A 14,889-nucleotide genomic window follows, 5' to 3' on the forward strand; every position below is an offset into this window, starting at 1 on the left:
TATGTTTTGTAGAGATAGGACTTCACCATGTTGGCCAGGCTGGTCTTGAACTCCTGACCTCAAGTGATCCACCTGCCTCAGCCTCCCAAAGTGTTGGGATTATAGATGTGAGTCACTGTGCCAGGCCTATTGAAATATATTTCTTAATTTCAAAAATGTGAATGCAGATGAAGAGACATTTGTTTTTTAGTTGAAGGTTATGAGGTTTGAAGATATCTAAGAAGATTGCGTAGAGAAAAGTTTGGTATTTGAACCACAGATCTGAATTAAGTATACATGGCTTCTTGTGAAGACTGAGAAGAATGTTTGGTAGGAAGTTAAAGAAGGGTTCAAATTGGAATTTGAGTTTTAGAAGAGTGCCTAGATAAAACCTAATTGCTTACCTCAGGAAGTTTGGTTGACACTATCCAAATAAGCAGAATAGAGCCAGGCATGAGCCATCGCGCCCAGCCTCTAATTTTTTGTATTTTTAGTAGAGACGGGGTTTTGCCATATTGCCCAGGCTGGTCTCGAACTCCTGAGCTCAGGTAATCTGCCCACCTCAACCTACCAAAGTGCTAGGATTACAAGTGTGAGCCACTGTGCCTGGCCTAAGTTGAAAATAATTTTGAGTCCCTTGAATACTTTTACGGTTTTTCTAAGGAAGTTTATCTTAGATTTGAGTATGTTTGAAAAAAAAAAAAAGAAAAGAAAAAAAAATAGCCTGGTATCTATGGGGGATTGGTTCCAGTACCCTCTCTAGATATCAAAATCCAGGTATGCTCAAGTCGCTTATATAAAATGGTATAGTTTTGCTTATAAACTATGCACATCTACTTTTTCCTGTTACTTTAAATGATCTCTAGATTACTTATAATATCTAATACAGTGTAAATATTGAGTAAAAAGTCTTTATTTTCTATTGTTTAATGACAAAAAAGTTTGTACATGTTTAGTAGAGATGCAACCATCCATTTTTTTAAAAAAATGTTTTCTGGCTGGGCGTGGTGACTCATTCCTGTAATCCCAGCACTTTGGGAGGCTGAGCTGGGCGGGTCACCTGAGGTCGGGAGGTTCGAGGCCAGCCTGACCAACATGGAGAAACCACGTCTCTACTAAAAATACAAAATTAGCTGTGTATGGTGATGCAGCTACTTGGGAGGCTGAGGCAGGAGAATTGCTTGAACCTGGGAGGTGGAGATTTTGGTGAACCGAGATGACGCCATTGCACTATAGCCTAGGCAACAAGAGCAAAACTCCATCTCCAAATAAATAAATAAATAATGTTTTCCATCCGCAGTTAGTTGAATCCGTGGATGTAGAACCTGTGAATATGGAGGGCTGACTGCACTTTAAATTTTTTTAGGCCGGGCACGGTGGCTCGCGCCTATAATCCCAGCACATTGGGAGGCTGAGGTGGATGGACCTGAGGTCGGGAGTTGGAGACCATCCTGGACAACATGGTGAAACCCTGTATCTACTAAAAATATAAAAATTAGCCAGGTGTGGTGGTGTGCGCCTGTAATCCCAGCTACTTGGGAGGGGCTGAGGCACTAGAATCGCTTGAACTTGGGATGCGCAGGTTGTGACGAGCCAAAATTACACCACTGCACTCCAGCCTGGGTGACAGAGCAAGAATCTGTCTCAAAAAAAAAAAAAAAAAAAAAAAAAAAAAAAGTACTGACTGGATGAGTAGAAAAAGTTAATGAAAACATTAAACCACTGATTTTTATTTATCTTTACAAGGCTATGTCTAATGAATATTGTTCCTTTTTAAAGGGCATACATCACAGAAGGAAGCCATGGAAGTAAGCCTTGATATAACAGCACTCAGCATTCTGCAACAGCCAGAAAAACTTCAGTGGGAGATTGTTGCAAATGTGCTTGAAGATACTGTTAAGGATCTTGAAGAACTTGGGGCAAATCCTTGTTTAACAAACTCTAAGAGTGAAAAGACAAAGGAAAAGCATCAGGAACAGCACAACATTCCTTTTCCGTGTTTATTAGCTGGAGGTTTATTAACATATAAATCTCCTGCTACCTCACCCATTAGTAGTAATTCTCACAGGTCACTGGATGGTTTGAGCAGAACTCAGGGTGAAAGTATATCAGAACAAGGGTCAACTGACAATGAATCCTGCACTAATTCAGAACTGAATTCTCCTCTGGTAAGGAGGACTTTACCGGTTTTGCTTCTTTATAGCATCAAGGAATCTGATGAGAAAGCAGGAAAGATCTTTTCACAGATGAACAATATTATGAGTAAAAGTTTGCATGATGATGGTTTTACTGTTCCACAGATTATTGAAATGGAGCTGGATAGTCAGGAGCAGTTGTTATTGCAGGATCCTCCTGTGACTTACATTCAGCAATTTGCAGATGCAGCAGCCAACCTTACCTCTCCGGATTCTGAGAAGTGGAACTCTGTGTTTCCCAAGCCTGGGACTTTGGTTCAGTGCTTGAGGCTGCCAAAGTTTGCAGAGGAGGAGAATCTTTGTGTAGACTCAATAACTCCTTGTGCTGACGGAATTCATTTGTTGGTAGGACTGCGGACATGCCCTGTTGAATCCTTGAGTGCAATAAATCAAGTAGAGGCCTTGAATAATTTAAATAAATTAAACTCTGCACTATGTAATAGACGGAAAGGTGAGCTGGAATCAAATCTTGCTGTAGTGAATGGTGCAAATATTAGTGTAATCCAACATGAATCACCAGCAGATGTACAGACTCCTTTGATAATTCAGCCTGAGCAGAGGAATGTTAGTGGTGGATATTTAGTACTTTATAAAATGAATTATGCCACTCGGATAGTGACTTTAGAAGAGGAACCAATAAAAATACAACATATCAAAGATCCCCAGGACACAATTACCTCGCTCATTTTGCTTCCACCAGATATATTGGATAATCGAGAGGATGACTGTGAGGAACCTATTGAGGACATGCAGTTAACCTCAAAGAATGGTTTTGAGAGAGAAAAAACGTCTGACGTTTCTACTCTTGGACACCTGGTAATAACTACTCAGGGAGGATATGTAAAAATACTAGATCTTTCAAACTTTGAAATTTTGGCCAAAGTGGAGCCTCCCAAAAAGGAGGGCACTGAGGAACAGGACACATTTGTTTCTGTGATTTACTGCTCTGGCACAGACAGGCTGTGTGCGTGCACCAAAGGTAAGTTGTTTGATTATGCTATAAATCTTATAAAATCCATGTGTATATGGCATTTGTTTATGTGCATACCTAGTATGAATTTTAAATTCAAATAGATGGAGAGGAATTAGCAAGTTACATTAAATTCATTAAACCTGTTTTTATTTGTTTATAAACCAGGATAAGAAGGTCTGTTTCCTAGGCTTATTAGAGTGAAATAATGTCTGCAAAGTTTCTGGCACAGTTATTGGTCTTTATTTCCTTCTGAAATAAAAATACTTAGCAAACAATTTTCAGTTTTGCTGAATACATTTTTTTGGGTCCGATTTACTCCTGATCTTTGGCTAGCAGTGGATTAGTTTTGCAAATTTTGAAGCGTTATATAGATTAAGATAGTGTGCAATTATTTTTTCTTTTTTTCTCCTTCCTTTTCCTTTTCCTTTCCCCTTTCCTGCTTTCCCCCTTTCTTTTCCCCTCACCTCCTTTTTTTTCTCCCCTTTCTTTCCCCCTCCCTTCCCCTCCCCTCCTTTCTTTTCCTTTTTTTTGAGACCGAGTTTCACTCTTGTTGCCCAAGCTCAAGTGCAATGGCCTCATCTCAGCTCACTGCAACCTCCGCCTCCTGGGTTCAAGTGATTCTCCTGCCTCAGCCTCCCAAGTAGCTGGGATTACAGGCGCGTGGTAGCACGCTCGGCTAATTTTTTGTATTTTTAGTAGAGACAGGGTTTCACCATGTTAGCTAGGCTTGTCTTGAACTCCTGACCTTAGGTGATCCACCCACCTCGGCCTCCCAAAGTGCTGGAACTACAGGCATGAGCCACTGTGCCCGGCCCTTTGTTTTCTTTCTCAGGGTCTCGCTGTGTTGCCCAGGCTGGAGTGCAAGTGGCATTATCTTACCTCACTGCAGCCTCAACCTCCTGGGCGCAAGCTGTCCTCTCCCCTCGGCCTCCTGAATAGCTGGGACTACAGTGCATAGCTGGGACTACACACTATCATGTTCAGCTAATTTTTGTAATTTTTTGTAGAAATGGGATTTCGCCATGTTGCTCAGGCTGGTCTCAAACTTCTGAGTTCAAGTGATCTGCCTGCGTCGGCCTCCCAAAGTGTTGGGATTACAGGCATGTGGCATTGTGCCTGGCCTATTTTTTTCTTTATGTACATTTTAAGTTAGGGAGATAAAGTAGTTTTTGAAAAGGATTACTGACAATATCAGGCAAAAGGAATAGTTCTATTGATTGTATAGTAGGAATTTAGAACTAGGAGATAGTTGAAGCCTAAGTGACTATAACTAAGGCATGGCAGAGGAATTAGGATTTGAGCAGAGTTATGTATGCATCTCATCTGTGGTTCTGATAGTAATTAGACTGTTTTTCCTCTCTTTAAATAGATTTCAAGAGTTTAGCCAAGGAACACAATGGTTAATGTAGTGGTTAGATTGCCTTCTTTGAACTGTATGTAGTGAAATTATTTTTTTACTTTTATTTTTATTTTTTTTTGAGACAAGGTCTCACCCTGTCAACAGGCTGGGGTGCAGTTATGCAATCTTGGCTCACTGCAACTTCTGCCTGCCAGGTTCAAGTGATTCGCCTGCCTTAGCCTCCTGAGTAGCTGGGTGCGCGTCACCACACTTGGCTAATTTTTGTGTTTTTAGTAGTGATGAGGTTTCACTATGTTGGCCAGTCTGGTATCGAACTGCTGACCTCAAGCTATCCGCCTACCTTGGCCTCCCCAAGTGATGGGATTACAGGCATGATCCACCGTGCCTGGTGAAATTTCTGTAATTTCTAGTGAAAGTATAATGGAAAAAAATCTTCAAATATCATAAAAACCCAACTAGATTAATTTAGAAAATGAACAGTGTAGTCTAATAACTTTAGACTAATAAAACTTTGAATTACAGTTGAGGATTTCAGAACAACCATTAAAATTCTGTGTGGTATCAGAGATAATTTGAATTTATTGGTCATATATGTTCCAGTTCATTGTTGTAAGAACTTTACCTGTGTTCGTTTAGTCATCACACCAACTTTAATGTACTATTATTGTCTCCATTTTATAGATAAACATACTGAAGGAAAGAGAGGTTAAGTAACTTGTTAAGTAATAGAGCTAATAAATGACAGAGCCAGCATTCAAACATCTGAGCACTTTAAATGGCGTTATACTGCCATAATACAACAAAAGATGAAGAATCTTACATTGAATTCTTTGCATTCTTTTTACCTGCAAGATTTAAAAATAGAAAATTAACTTGCTGTAGGTCATCCAAAATGGAGCTGGACTCGAACCTAGGTGGCATGGCCCCTTGGGGCACATCTTTATAAGACACTACTATTTTCCAGAAATGCAATAAGGGTTTTTAATGCTTTCAATTATTTGATGAGATATGCTTTAGGTAACTCAGAGGAGAAATAGTATTTACACCTTAAATATTTAAGTTATTAAGGTTTTTAACATTTAAATAAAAGTATTGGCCAGGCGTGGTGGGGCGTGCCTGTAATCCCAGCTGGTTGGGAGGCCAAGACAGGAGAATCACTTGAACCCAGGAGGAGAAGGTTGCAGTGAGCTGAGATCGCGTCACTTCACTTCTAGGTGACTGAGCAAGACATCGTCTCAAACAAAACAAACAAACAAAAAAGTATTTAAAATAGATGGTTGTTTTCTTGGAGTTTGTACAGTCCGGAATTCCTAGAACATGATCGCATATGATAGGGAATTTATCCAGATGAAAGACAAGAAAAACCTGAGAAGTTAGTTGCTTTCAAAATGATCTCCCAATTCTTCAGGGATTGACTAAAGAAGGTGCGTTTGAAAAGATAACAACAAAGGGGAAAGAAAAGTTGATGTCTTAAAATGTATGTACATGTATGATTTTTAAAAACCATCTCACACTGAATCAAATGGATGTGACCCTGTCTTCTGAGTATATTCAAATAACATAAAACTCTTTTTCTTGTGGAGAATCGAGTTTTTTCATAAAAATAAATCTATAGTTAATATATGTTTTAAGTTAATTTTATATGGGATTAATAATATACTAAATGTAGATTTGTTAAGCTATCTTTGATAATTCAGGAATAGAATATATACACACTGCATATATGAAATTTTGTAAAAGGCATAAAATATAGTATGAATTTCTTTATAAAAGTGTAGAGTTTAAAATGAAAGATAAATTGGTATTCTGCTTGGTGCAAATACATTTAAAATCAATAGGAAAGACTTAAATGAGAAAATAAGACTAAGATGTATCAGTGGAGTATAAGGATAGCGTGCAGTTACGATACCTGACAAAATTTTTTTTTTTTTTTTTTTTTTTTTTTTTTTTTTTTTTTTTTTTTTTGAGACGGAGTCTCGCTCTGTCGCCCAGGCTGGAGTGCAGTGGCCAGATCTCAGCTCACTGCAAGCTCCGCCTCCCGGGTTTACGCCATTCTCCTGCCTCAACCTCCCGAGTAGCTGGGACTACAGGCGCCCGCCACCACGCCCGGCTAGATTTTTGTATTTTTTAGTAGAGACGGGGTTTCACTGTGTTAGCCAGGATGGTCTCGATCTCCTGACCTCATGATCCGCCCGTCTCGGCCTCCCAAAGTGCTGGGATTACAGGCTTGAGCCACCGCGCCCGGCCTGACAAAATATTAATGCTTAAAAAATAAGGTTTTTTAAAAGGCCACAATTAATTGGGAACATACTGTGAAATATAACAATACTGAATATAAATATGACCCCAACAACATAAAGTCTATATACCTGTACTGATATTCAGAAGGAGAATAAGAAGAAGTTGAGCCATAATAGCTTTGAAAGTCTAATAATCTCACAATCTGGGATTATTGGACTATATGGTCACATCCTTGTTTTGGTACTTGTTTCTTGTGGAAATCATTCCTTTAGTCTTCTGTTCCTGCTTTGCTAAGAATTTCCAATAGGAATGAATGTTACATTTTGTCAAATACTTGTTTGCATCCATGGAGATCATTTGGTTGTTCTTTTTAGTTCAGTATGTTGAAATATATTGATTGACTTTTGGATATTAAACCAACTTTGTGTTCCTGGGATAAAACCCACTTGGTCATAATGCATTACCTTATATATTGTTGGATGCACTTTGCTAAAATTTTGTTCATAATTTTTGCATATTGTTCATCAGGGATATTATATATTCCTTGTAATCTTTTTTAGTTTTTGCCTTTTATAATTTTTATCTGGTTTTGATATCAGTGAGTTGGGAAGTATTCTCTCTTCAATTTTTTGGTAAAGTTTGCGTAGAATTGGTCTTGTTTTTCCTTAAATATTTGGTAGAATTCGCCAGTGAAGCTCTTTGGGCCTGGAGATGTTTTTAGTGGGAAGATTTTGAATATATAAATTCAATTATGTTTATAGAGAGTTATTGAGGTTTTTTTTAATTTTTTAGTGAGTTCTGATAGTCTTTTTGTCCGTTTTTAAGTTATCAAGTTTTAGCATATAAAGAATTTAATAATATTCCCCACAATCCTTTTATTTTATTTCCTTTTTTTTTTTTTTTTTTTCTCCTTGAGACAGAGTATCGCTTTGTCACCTAGGCTGGAGTGCAGTGGCGCAGTTTCGGCTCACCGCAACCTCTGCCTCCTGGGTTCAAGTGATTCTCTAACCTCAGCCTCCTGAGTAGCTGGGACTACAGGTACACCACCATGCTTGATTAATTTTTGTATTTTTAGTAGAGATGAGGTTTCACTCTTGGTCAGGCTGATCTTGAACTCCTGACCTCAAGTGATTCACCTGCATCGACCTCCTAAAGTGCTGGAATTACAGATGTGAGCTGCTATGCCCGGCTCCCTACATTCCTTTTAATATTTGCAGACTCTTTACTGATGTCACTGCTCTCATTTGTGATACTGATTGATGATTTGTATGTTCTCTTTTTTTCCTGATTAATCTGTCTAGAGGTTTATCTGTTTTATTGAATTTTTTTTTTTTCCAAAACGACCAGCTTCTGATTTAAATAACATTTGTTTCTTTGTTTTTTTTCTGTTTTCCCTTATACTAGATTTCCATTTTAATGTTACTGTTTCCTTCTGCTTGATTTGGGTTTATTTTGCTCTTCTCTAGTCTGCCTGCCTGCCTGCCTGCCTGCCTGCCTGCCTTCCTTCCGTCCGTCCGTCCGTCCGTCCGTCCGTCCGTCCATCCGTCCATCCATCCTTCCCTCCTTCCTTGTCTGTCTTTCACCGAGGTTCTCGCTGTCGCCAGGCTGGGGTGCAGTGACGTGATCTTGGCTCACTGCAACCTCTGCCTCCCGGGTTCAAGTGATTCTCTTGCCTCAGCCTTCCGAGTAGCTGGGACTACAGGCCCGCTCTACCACGTCCAGCTAATTTTTGTATTTTTAGTAGAGACAGGGTTTCACCACATTGGCCAGGATGATATTGATCTCTTGACCTCGTGATCTGCCCGCCTCGATCTCCCAGAGTGCTGGGATTACAGGCGTGAGCCACCATGCTGGCCTTCTTTAGTTTCTTAAAGTAGAAACTTAGGTTATTGGTTTGAGATCTTTTCTAATACAGGAAATTTAAAGCCATAAATATTTTTGGAAGCACTGTCTAAGAGATACTTCCTACATTTTGATACATTTTGTTTTTCCTTTTTTCTCATTTGGATCAAAATATGTTCTGATTTCCCTTTTGTTTTCTTGTTTGGCCCAGAGATTATTTAAAAGTGTTTTGTTTAGCCTCCAAATACTTGAGGTTTCTCTAGGTTTCTTTCTGTTCTGGATCTCTAACTTATTTCCATTGCTGTCAGAGAACATAATTTATATGAAGTCAGTGTTTTGAAATTTATTGAGACTTTTTCCTGACCCAGCATCTGGTCTGTCCTGCAGAATGTTCTACGTGCACCTGAAAAGAATGTATGTTGGGCACCCATGGGTTAGAGTGTTGTATAAATTTCACTTGTGTAAGTGTATGTTTTTGAGTTTTTAAAGTCTTCCTGATCTTATATCGAGCCTTCTTCTATCAATTTTGAGAGCAAGTATTGAAATCCCCAACTATGTTTTTGTTGAATTGTTCACTTTTAAGTCTACTTTTGCTTCACTTGTCTTTCGGCTCTTTTGTTAGACTGTTTCATAATTGTTACATCTTTCTGATGTATTGGCCCTTTTGTCATTATGAAATATTCCTCTGTCTCTATTTTGTGTCATACTAATAAAAGCACTCTGGCTTTCTTATGGTTACAGTTTGCATTATGTATCTTTTCCACAATTTTACTTTCAACTAACTTGTGAATTTGAATCTGAGGTGGGTCTCTTAGATGCATATAATTAGGTCTTGCTTTTTTATACAGTTGGATAACCTGTACCCTTTTAAATTGGAATAACTTTACGCTTAATATAATTATTGCTATGGTTGCATTTATGTCTGCCATTTTGATTTTTTAAAATGTTTTTTACATTCCTTTGTTACTCCTTCACTGCATTCTTTTGTGTTGCTATTTTTATTACACCATTTTAATCCCTTTGTTGATTTTTTTTAGAAAAAAATTTACATAACGTTAGTAAAGAATAATTTATTAGGGACATCCAGAGACCTACTGTCAAACCAAGAGCTAAAGCAGTACGGATATCGTGCATTTATGAATGTGTCCCTCCTCCCCTCTCCCAAACTCTGCCCTTTTCCTGCAGATAACTGTTACTCAATAATTTTTATGTCTTTCCTTTTGTAAAGAAAACTGGTTTTATGCTTCAGATGTGAATATTTTATTGATTTTGCTTGGTTTTGCCCTTTATAAAAATGATATCGAACTCTAACTAGTTTGGGGGGACTTGATTTTCCTCTCATTATGTTTTAAGATTACCTGTTTTGTTGCATGCCTTGTAGATCATTTAATTTTCACTTATACTTAGTACTCCAGTGTGCCGAAAACCCACAAATAATTGATCCATTTTCCTGTCAGTGGACATCTTGTTTATTTCTGTTTTTTCTGCTATAAACATCTTGTGTAAGTTCCTTGGTGCACATATGTAAGGGGCTTTGTATTCTTTTTTTTTTTTTTTTTGAGACAATCTCGCTCTGTTGCCAAGGCTGGAGTGTAGTGGTGCTGATCTCAGCTCACTGCAACCTCCATCTCCTGGGTTCAAGTGATTCTCCTGCCTCAGCCTCCCAAGGTTAGCTGGGATTACAGGCACCTGGCTAATTTTTGTATTTTTACAAAACAGACGGGGTTTCCCCATATTGGCCAGGCTGGTCTCGAACTCCTGACCTCAAGTGCTCTGCCTGCCCTAGTTTCCCAAAGTGATGGGATTACAGGTGTGACCCACTGTGCCTGGCCTGAGGCTCTCAGTTCTTAAGAGTAGAATTGTTGGGTCATGGGTTATAATTTTTTTTTTTCTTTTTAAAATGTGTTAAATATATGTAATGAAGTTTACTGTTTTAACTATTTTACAGCATATAATATAGCGGCTATAATACATTCACAATATTGTATAACCACCAGTACTGATTTGCAGAACTTTCCCATCATCCTAAACAAAAACTCTAACCATTAAGCAGTAACTTCCCATTCATTCTACCCTCAGCAGCTGGTAACCTCAATTCTACTTCTATATGACTTTGCCTATTGTAGATACCTCATATAAGTGGAATCATATATTTGTCCTTTTGTGTCTGATTTCTTTCACTCAGCATATTTTTAGTGTTCTCCCATGTGGTATGTATCACATCTTTGTTCCTTCTTATGCCAAATAATATTCCATTACAGTAGGGCCCCTCCACCCCCCCCAACCCCTGCCCCTTATCTGTGGTTTCATTTATCTGTGCTCAGCTATGGTCTGGAAATATTAAACGGAAAATTTCAGAAATCAATAATTGATAATTATTAAATTACTCACTCTTCTGAGTAGTGTAATAAAATCTCTTGTCCCACCCAGGACAGAAATCATTTTGTCCAGTGTCTCCATGCTGTATACACTACCTGTCTGTTAGTCACTTAGTAGCTGTCTTGCTTCTCAGATTGTCTGTCACTGGTATCGCAGTGCTTGTGTTCAGGTAACCATTTTACTTAGTAATGGCCCTAAAGCTCCAGAATAGTGATGCTGGCTATCGGATATGTCAAAGTGAAGCCGTTTTGAAGTCTTTTCTTTACGTTGAAAAGGTGAACATTTTTGACTTAAAAAGGAAAGAAAAAAATTTTATGTGCAAGTTTCTAAGATTTATGGTAAGAACAAATCTTCTATTTGTGAAATTGTGAACAGCATATTGCTATCATTGTTCTATTTTGTTACTGTTCATCTCTTCCTGTGCCTAATTTATAAATTAATCATGTGTAAATATATGAATATATATAAAAACTATATATATATATAGTTATATATATATACGGGGTTTCACCGTGTTAGCCAGGATGGTCTCGATCTCCTGACCTCGTGATCCGCCCGTCTCAGCCTCCCAAAGTGCTGGGATTACAGGCTTGAGCCACTGCGCCCGGCCAAATTTGTGGTTTTCTGTTGGATTTGGTAAGTTTTTGCCCATTATTTTTTCAGGTGGAATTCTCTTCTTCATGGAATTCCCATTACATGTTATGTTCTTAATATTTTATCTGTCCCATAGGTCTCCAAACTTCTTTTAATTTTTGTTTAATTTAATTTAATTTTATTTTTTTGAGACGAAGTCTTGCTGTTGTCGCCCAGGCTGGAGTGCGGTGGCGCGATCTCGGCTCACTGCAACCTCCACCTCCTGGGTTCAAGTGATTTTCCTGTCTTAGCCTCCTGAGTAGCTAAGGGGATTATAGGCGCCTGCCACCTTGCCCGGCTAATTTTTGTATTTTTAGTAGAGACAGGGTTTCACCATGTTGGCCAGGCTGGTATCGAACTCCTGACCTCTGGTGATCTGCCCGCCTCGGTCTCCCAAAGTGCTGGAATTACAGGCGTGAGCCACTGCTCCCAGCCTTTTTTTTAAATATTTTTTTTGTTGAGTCGTTTATTCCGTTATTTCCTGTAATTCTCTATACCCCTGACTTCCTCTTATTCTATAAAAATGTTTACAATAGAATCCTTGAAGTCTTTGCTAAATCTGAAGCCTCAGAAGGCATTTAAAGGTGCACGCGTGTGTGTTTTACATGTTGAATGTGGGTCCCTCTTTCTTTGCATGTCTTGTGATATTTTATTTACTTACTGGACATTTAAGACAACACTATAGAAATCTAGATTTGGATCTCCCTACCTTTTGCCAGGTGGTTATTGCTTTGTTTTGTAATTCATCTGGCTGAATCTGTGAAATCTCTTTTGTATTGTGCAGCTGCTGATTTCTGTCGTTTATTCTGCCTAGTTTTAATTTGTAAGACTTGTTTCTTACTTTGTTTCTTCTGTGGCAGCATAGCTTAGTATTCAGCCAAAGATTGATAGGTTGTAGTATCCAAATACCTTTAGCCAGTAAGGCTGTGCTCAAGTGTGCCCTGGCTTTTATTTTCTGTTGTGCTCTCTCAGGTCTCTTTTGCATAGGCATGGAGGCTTAGTTGACTGAGGATGTAGTAATGGCTTGGGCTCCCTCTTGTCTTTGCTGGACATGTGCACAGCCTCTGGTCAAGGTGGGATTTGTGGAGCGTTTACCAGGCCCCCTGTGCTTCTCTCACTACATGTAATTCCGTGTTAAATCCCTGGTGTTTCTAGTGCTTTGTTTGCCCCAGACAGAATTGTGACCTCAAGTAGCAGACCTTGTTTGTTTCCCATTGAAATCACCACTTTAAACTGGAAACTCTCCATCAATCAAGTCCCATCTGGAGATAGCAATGAATCTACTGCTTTTCCCTGCTTACCTCACCCTCGTTAAATTACAGTTTTGTCTAGTTTTATAGTTGCCTTTCAGGAAGGGGATTTATCATCTTCCTTCTTCTGCCATGCTGGAAGTGAATCTCCAAATTAGAATGTTAGAATATACTATTACCCGTTAATTTTTTTGTCTTAATTAATGCTAAATTTGCTGTCAGTTTTTTTCCTGTGACAGAGATTTTAAACTAGAAATTTTTGTTGCCTTCATTTCATTGTGAATGCTTTAAAAAATAAGAGTGTTTGTCAAGTTTTGTTACTGTTGAGATTAAGAGATTTGGCTGTGGATTCCAGTATAGCTAGTGCCTCATCTGTAAAATAGCCACAGTAATAGTTCTACCGCATGGGTTTTTGGTAAAGAGTAAATGAATTAATTAAAGCACTTAAAATACTGTCTCATAAAAGTAAGTACTAGATAAATACCTGCTTTCATGTATGTTTATGTATTTATCATTTTCTTCCTAAAAATTTGGTTTCAATTTGTAGTTCCTTGGCAATTAAATTTCTAAACTCTTGGAAATACATCACATTGGTAGCTTTCCTTATCTGCCTATGAAGTGACATTAAATTGTTTCCTAAGTAGTGTTACATTTGAATATTTGAATGTTTACTCATTTTTCATGTATCTATGAAATTTGCTGCACTGTAGGTGGTGAGCTTCATTTTCTCCAAATTGGAGGAACCTGTGATGATATTGATGAAGCTGATATACTAGTGGATGGATCTCTTTCTAAAGGAATAGAACCATCTTCAGAAGGTTCCAAGCCTTTATCAAATCCTTCAAGTCCTGGCATTTCAGGTATGATATTAAATTTTTAAATGATTAAAAAAATGATTAGGTATTATTTGTCTTTTTTCTAGTTGTTGGAAGATGTAAACATATTAAAGTAAGGAGTGATTCTCAACCTGTGTGATATGTTACTCAATATTTGTGAAGTCATCTAAGAGGGTAAAACAAACATTTCAGCCATTAATGAGCTTTTAGTCTAATTAGAGGAGGGAAAAATCATATAAAAGAGAATTCATTAAGTAAGTATAAAATTAGTAGACTGGCTCATTTATTAATATTACTACTGGAATTGAAAAGCTGAAAAAATGCTGTCACTGAGTATATATTTAGGTGGTATATTCACACATATGTTGTCCCATCCTGAATCTCCAGATAGATTTGTTTATATTTGTTTGTTGTTTTTGCCTTTTTTTCCCCCATCCTTGTCCCACATTGCCCTCCAGAGCTTTTTCAAAAGAAGTTTTGCTAGCATGTTACTCCCTGCTTAAAAATCGTTATTTGCCTTGTAGACTTTTATGAAATCATTGTAGTCTGCTTCTCAATCTCCAGTTACTTGAATTAACCAAGATGTCTTGGTTAAGTATACAACTTGGTATAAAAAGCTAAAATACTGAATATTCTCATATTTTATAGGTTATTGGTTGAATGGAGAAAAATTTTTATATAAAGTACAGAAAACTACTTTTTAGTAGAGGAAAGATGAATTTTGTAATGAAGAAATAATGTAAAGAAAGGAGATTGACATGCTGTTAATTTTTACAAACTAATCAGATTTAAAAGGGTCTAGACTTTGAGAAAAAGATGTAATTTGAATTAAACTTGTAATAATTTTATAGAACTTGCCATCATTTTTTTCATTGTGAAAATATTCTAAACCTACCAGATTTTATATTTTAGTATTTCATTAATTTTTAAAAATGGGAGCAACAGCTTCTCAGCATTTTTTAATGTTACACATTTCACTGATATGAATACATGTATAGCATTTGTAAAGAAACCTAATCAGTATGAAGCACATTATTACTTTTATAATACTAGCATGTACACAAGATTTTCTTAACTGCCACAGAAATAGAAATTTTTTTTCACAATTTAATTTTTCAGTTTGTAAGTATTTATTTACCATATAGCTTTTGACTGTTTTAATTTTTTATTCATTATAAAAGGGCATATGTTATGTACTTGC

The 14,889-nt window shown here is 37.6% G+C and overlaps 1 protein-coding gene across 11 annotated transcripts in view; it reads left to right on the forward strand.

The window, feature by feature from the left end:
- Nucleotides 1–14,889, forward strand: part of BIRC6 (baculoviral IAP repeat containing 6) — a 255,673-nt gene that overhangs the window by 54,659 nt on the left and 186,125 nt on the right. For all 11 annotated transcript variants that reach the window (XR_004054254.1, XM_030920767.1, XM_030920772.1 and 8 more), the window contains exons 10-11: nt 1,759–3,153; nt 13,563–13,712. Coding sequence is in view for 10 of the 11 variants with exons in the window: in XM_030920767.1 (XP_030776627.1) it covers nt 1,759–3,153; nt 13,563–13,712 (1,545 nt within the window). In the remaining variant the exon portion in view is untranslated. The remainder of the gene's footprint in view (nt 1–1,758; nt 3,154–13,562; nt 13,713–14,889) is intronic.

This window comes from Rhinopithecus roxellana, chromosome 17, assembly GCF_007565055.1.
Source record: "Rhinopithecus roxellana isolate Shanxi Qingling chromosome 17, ASM756505v1, whole genome shotgun sequence".
Taxonomy (NCBI): domain Eukaryota; kingdom Metazoa; phylum Chordata; class Mammalia; order Primates; family Cercopithecidae; genus Rhinopithecus; species Rhinopithecus roxellana.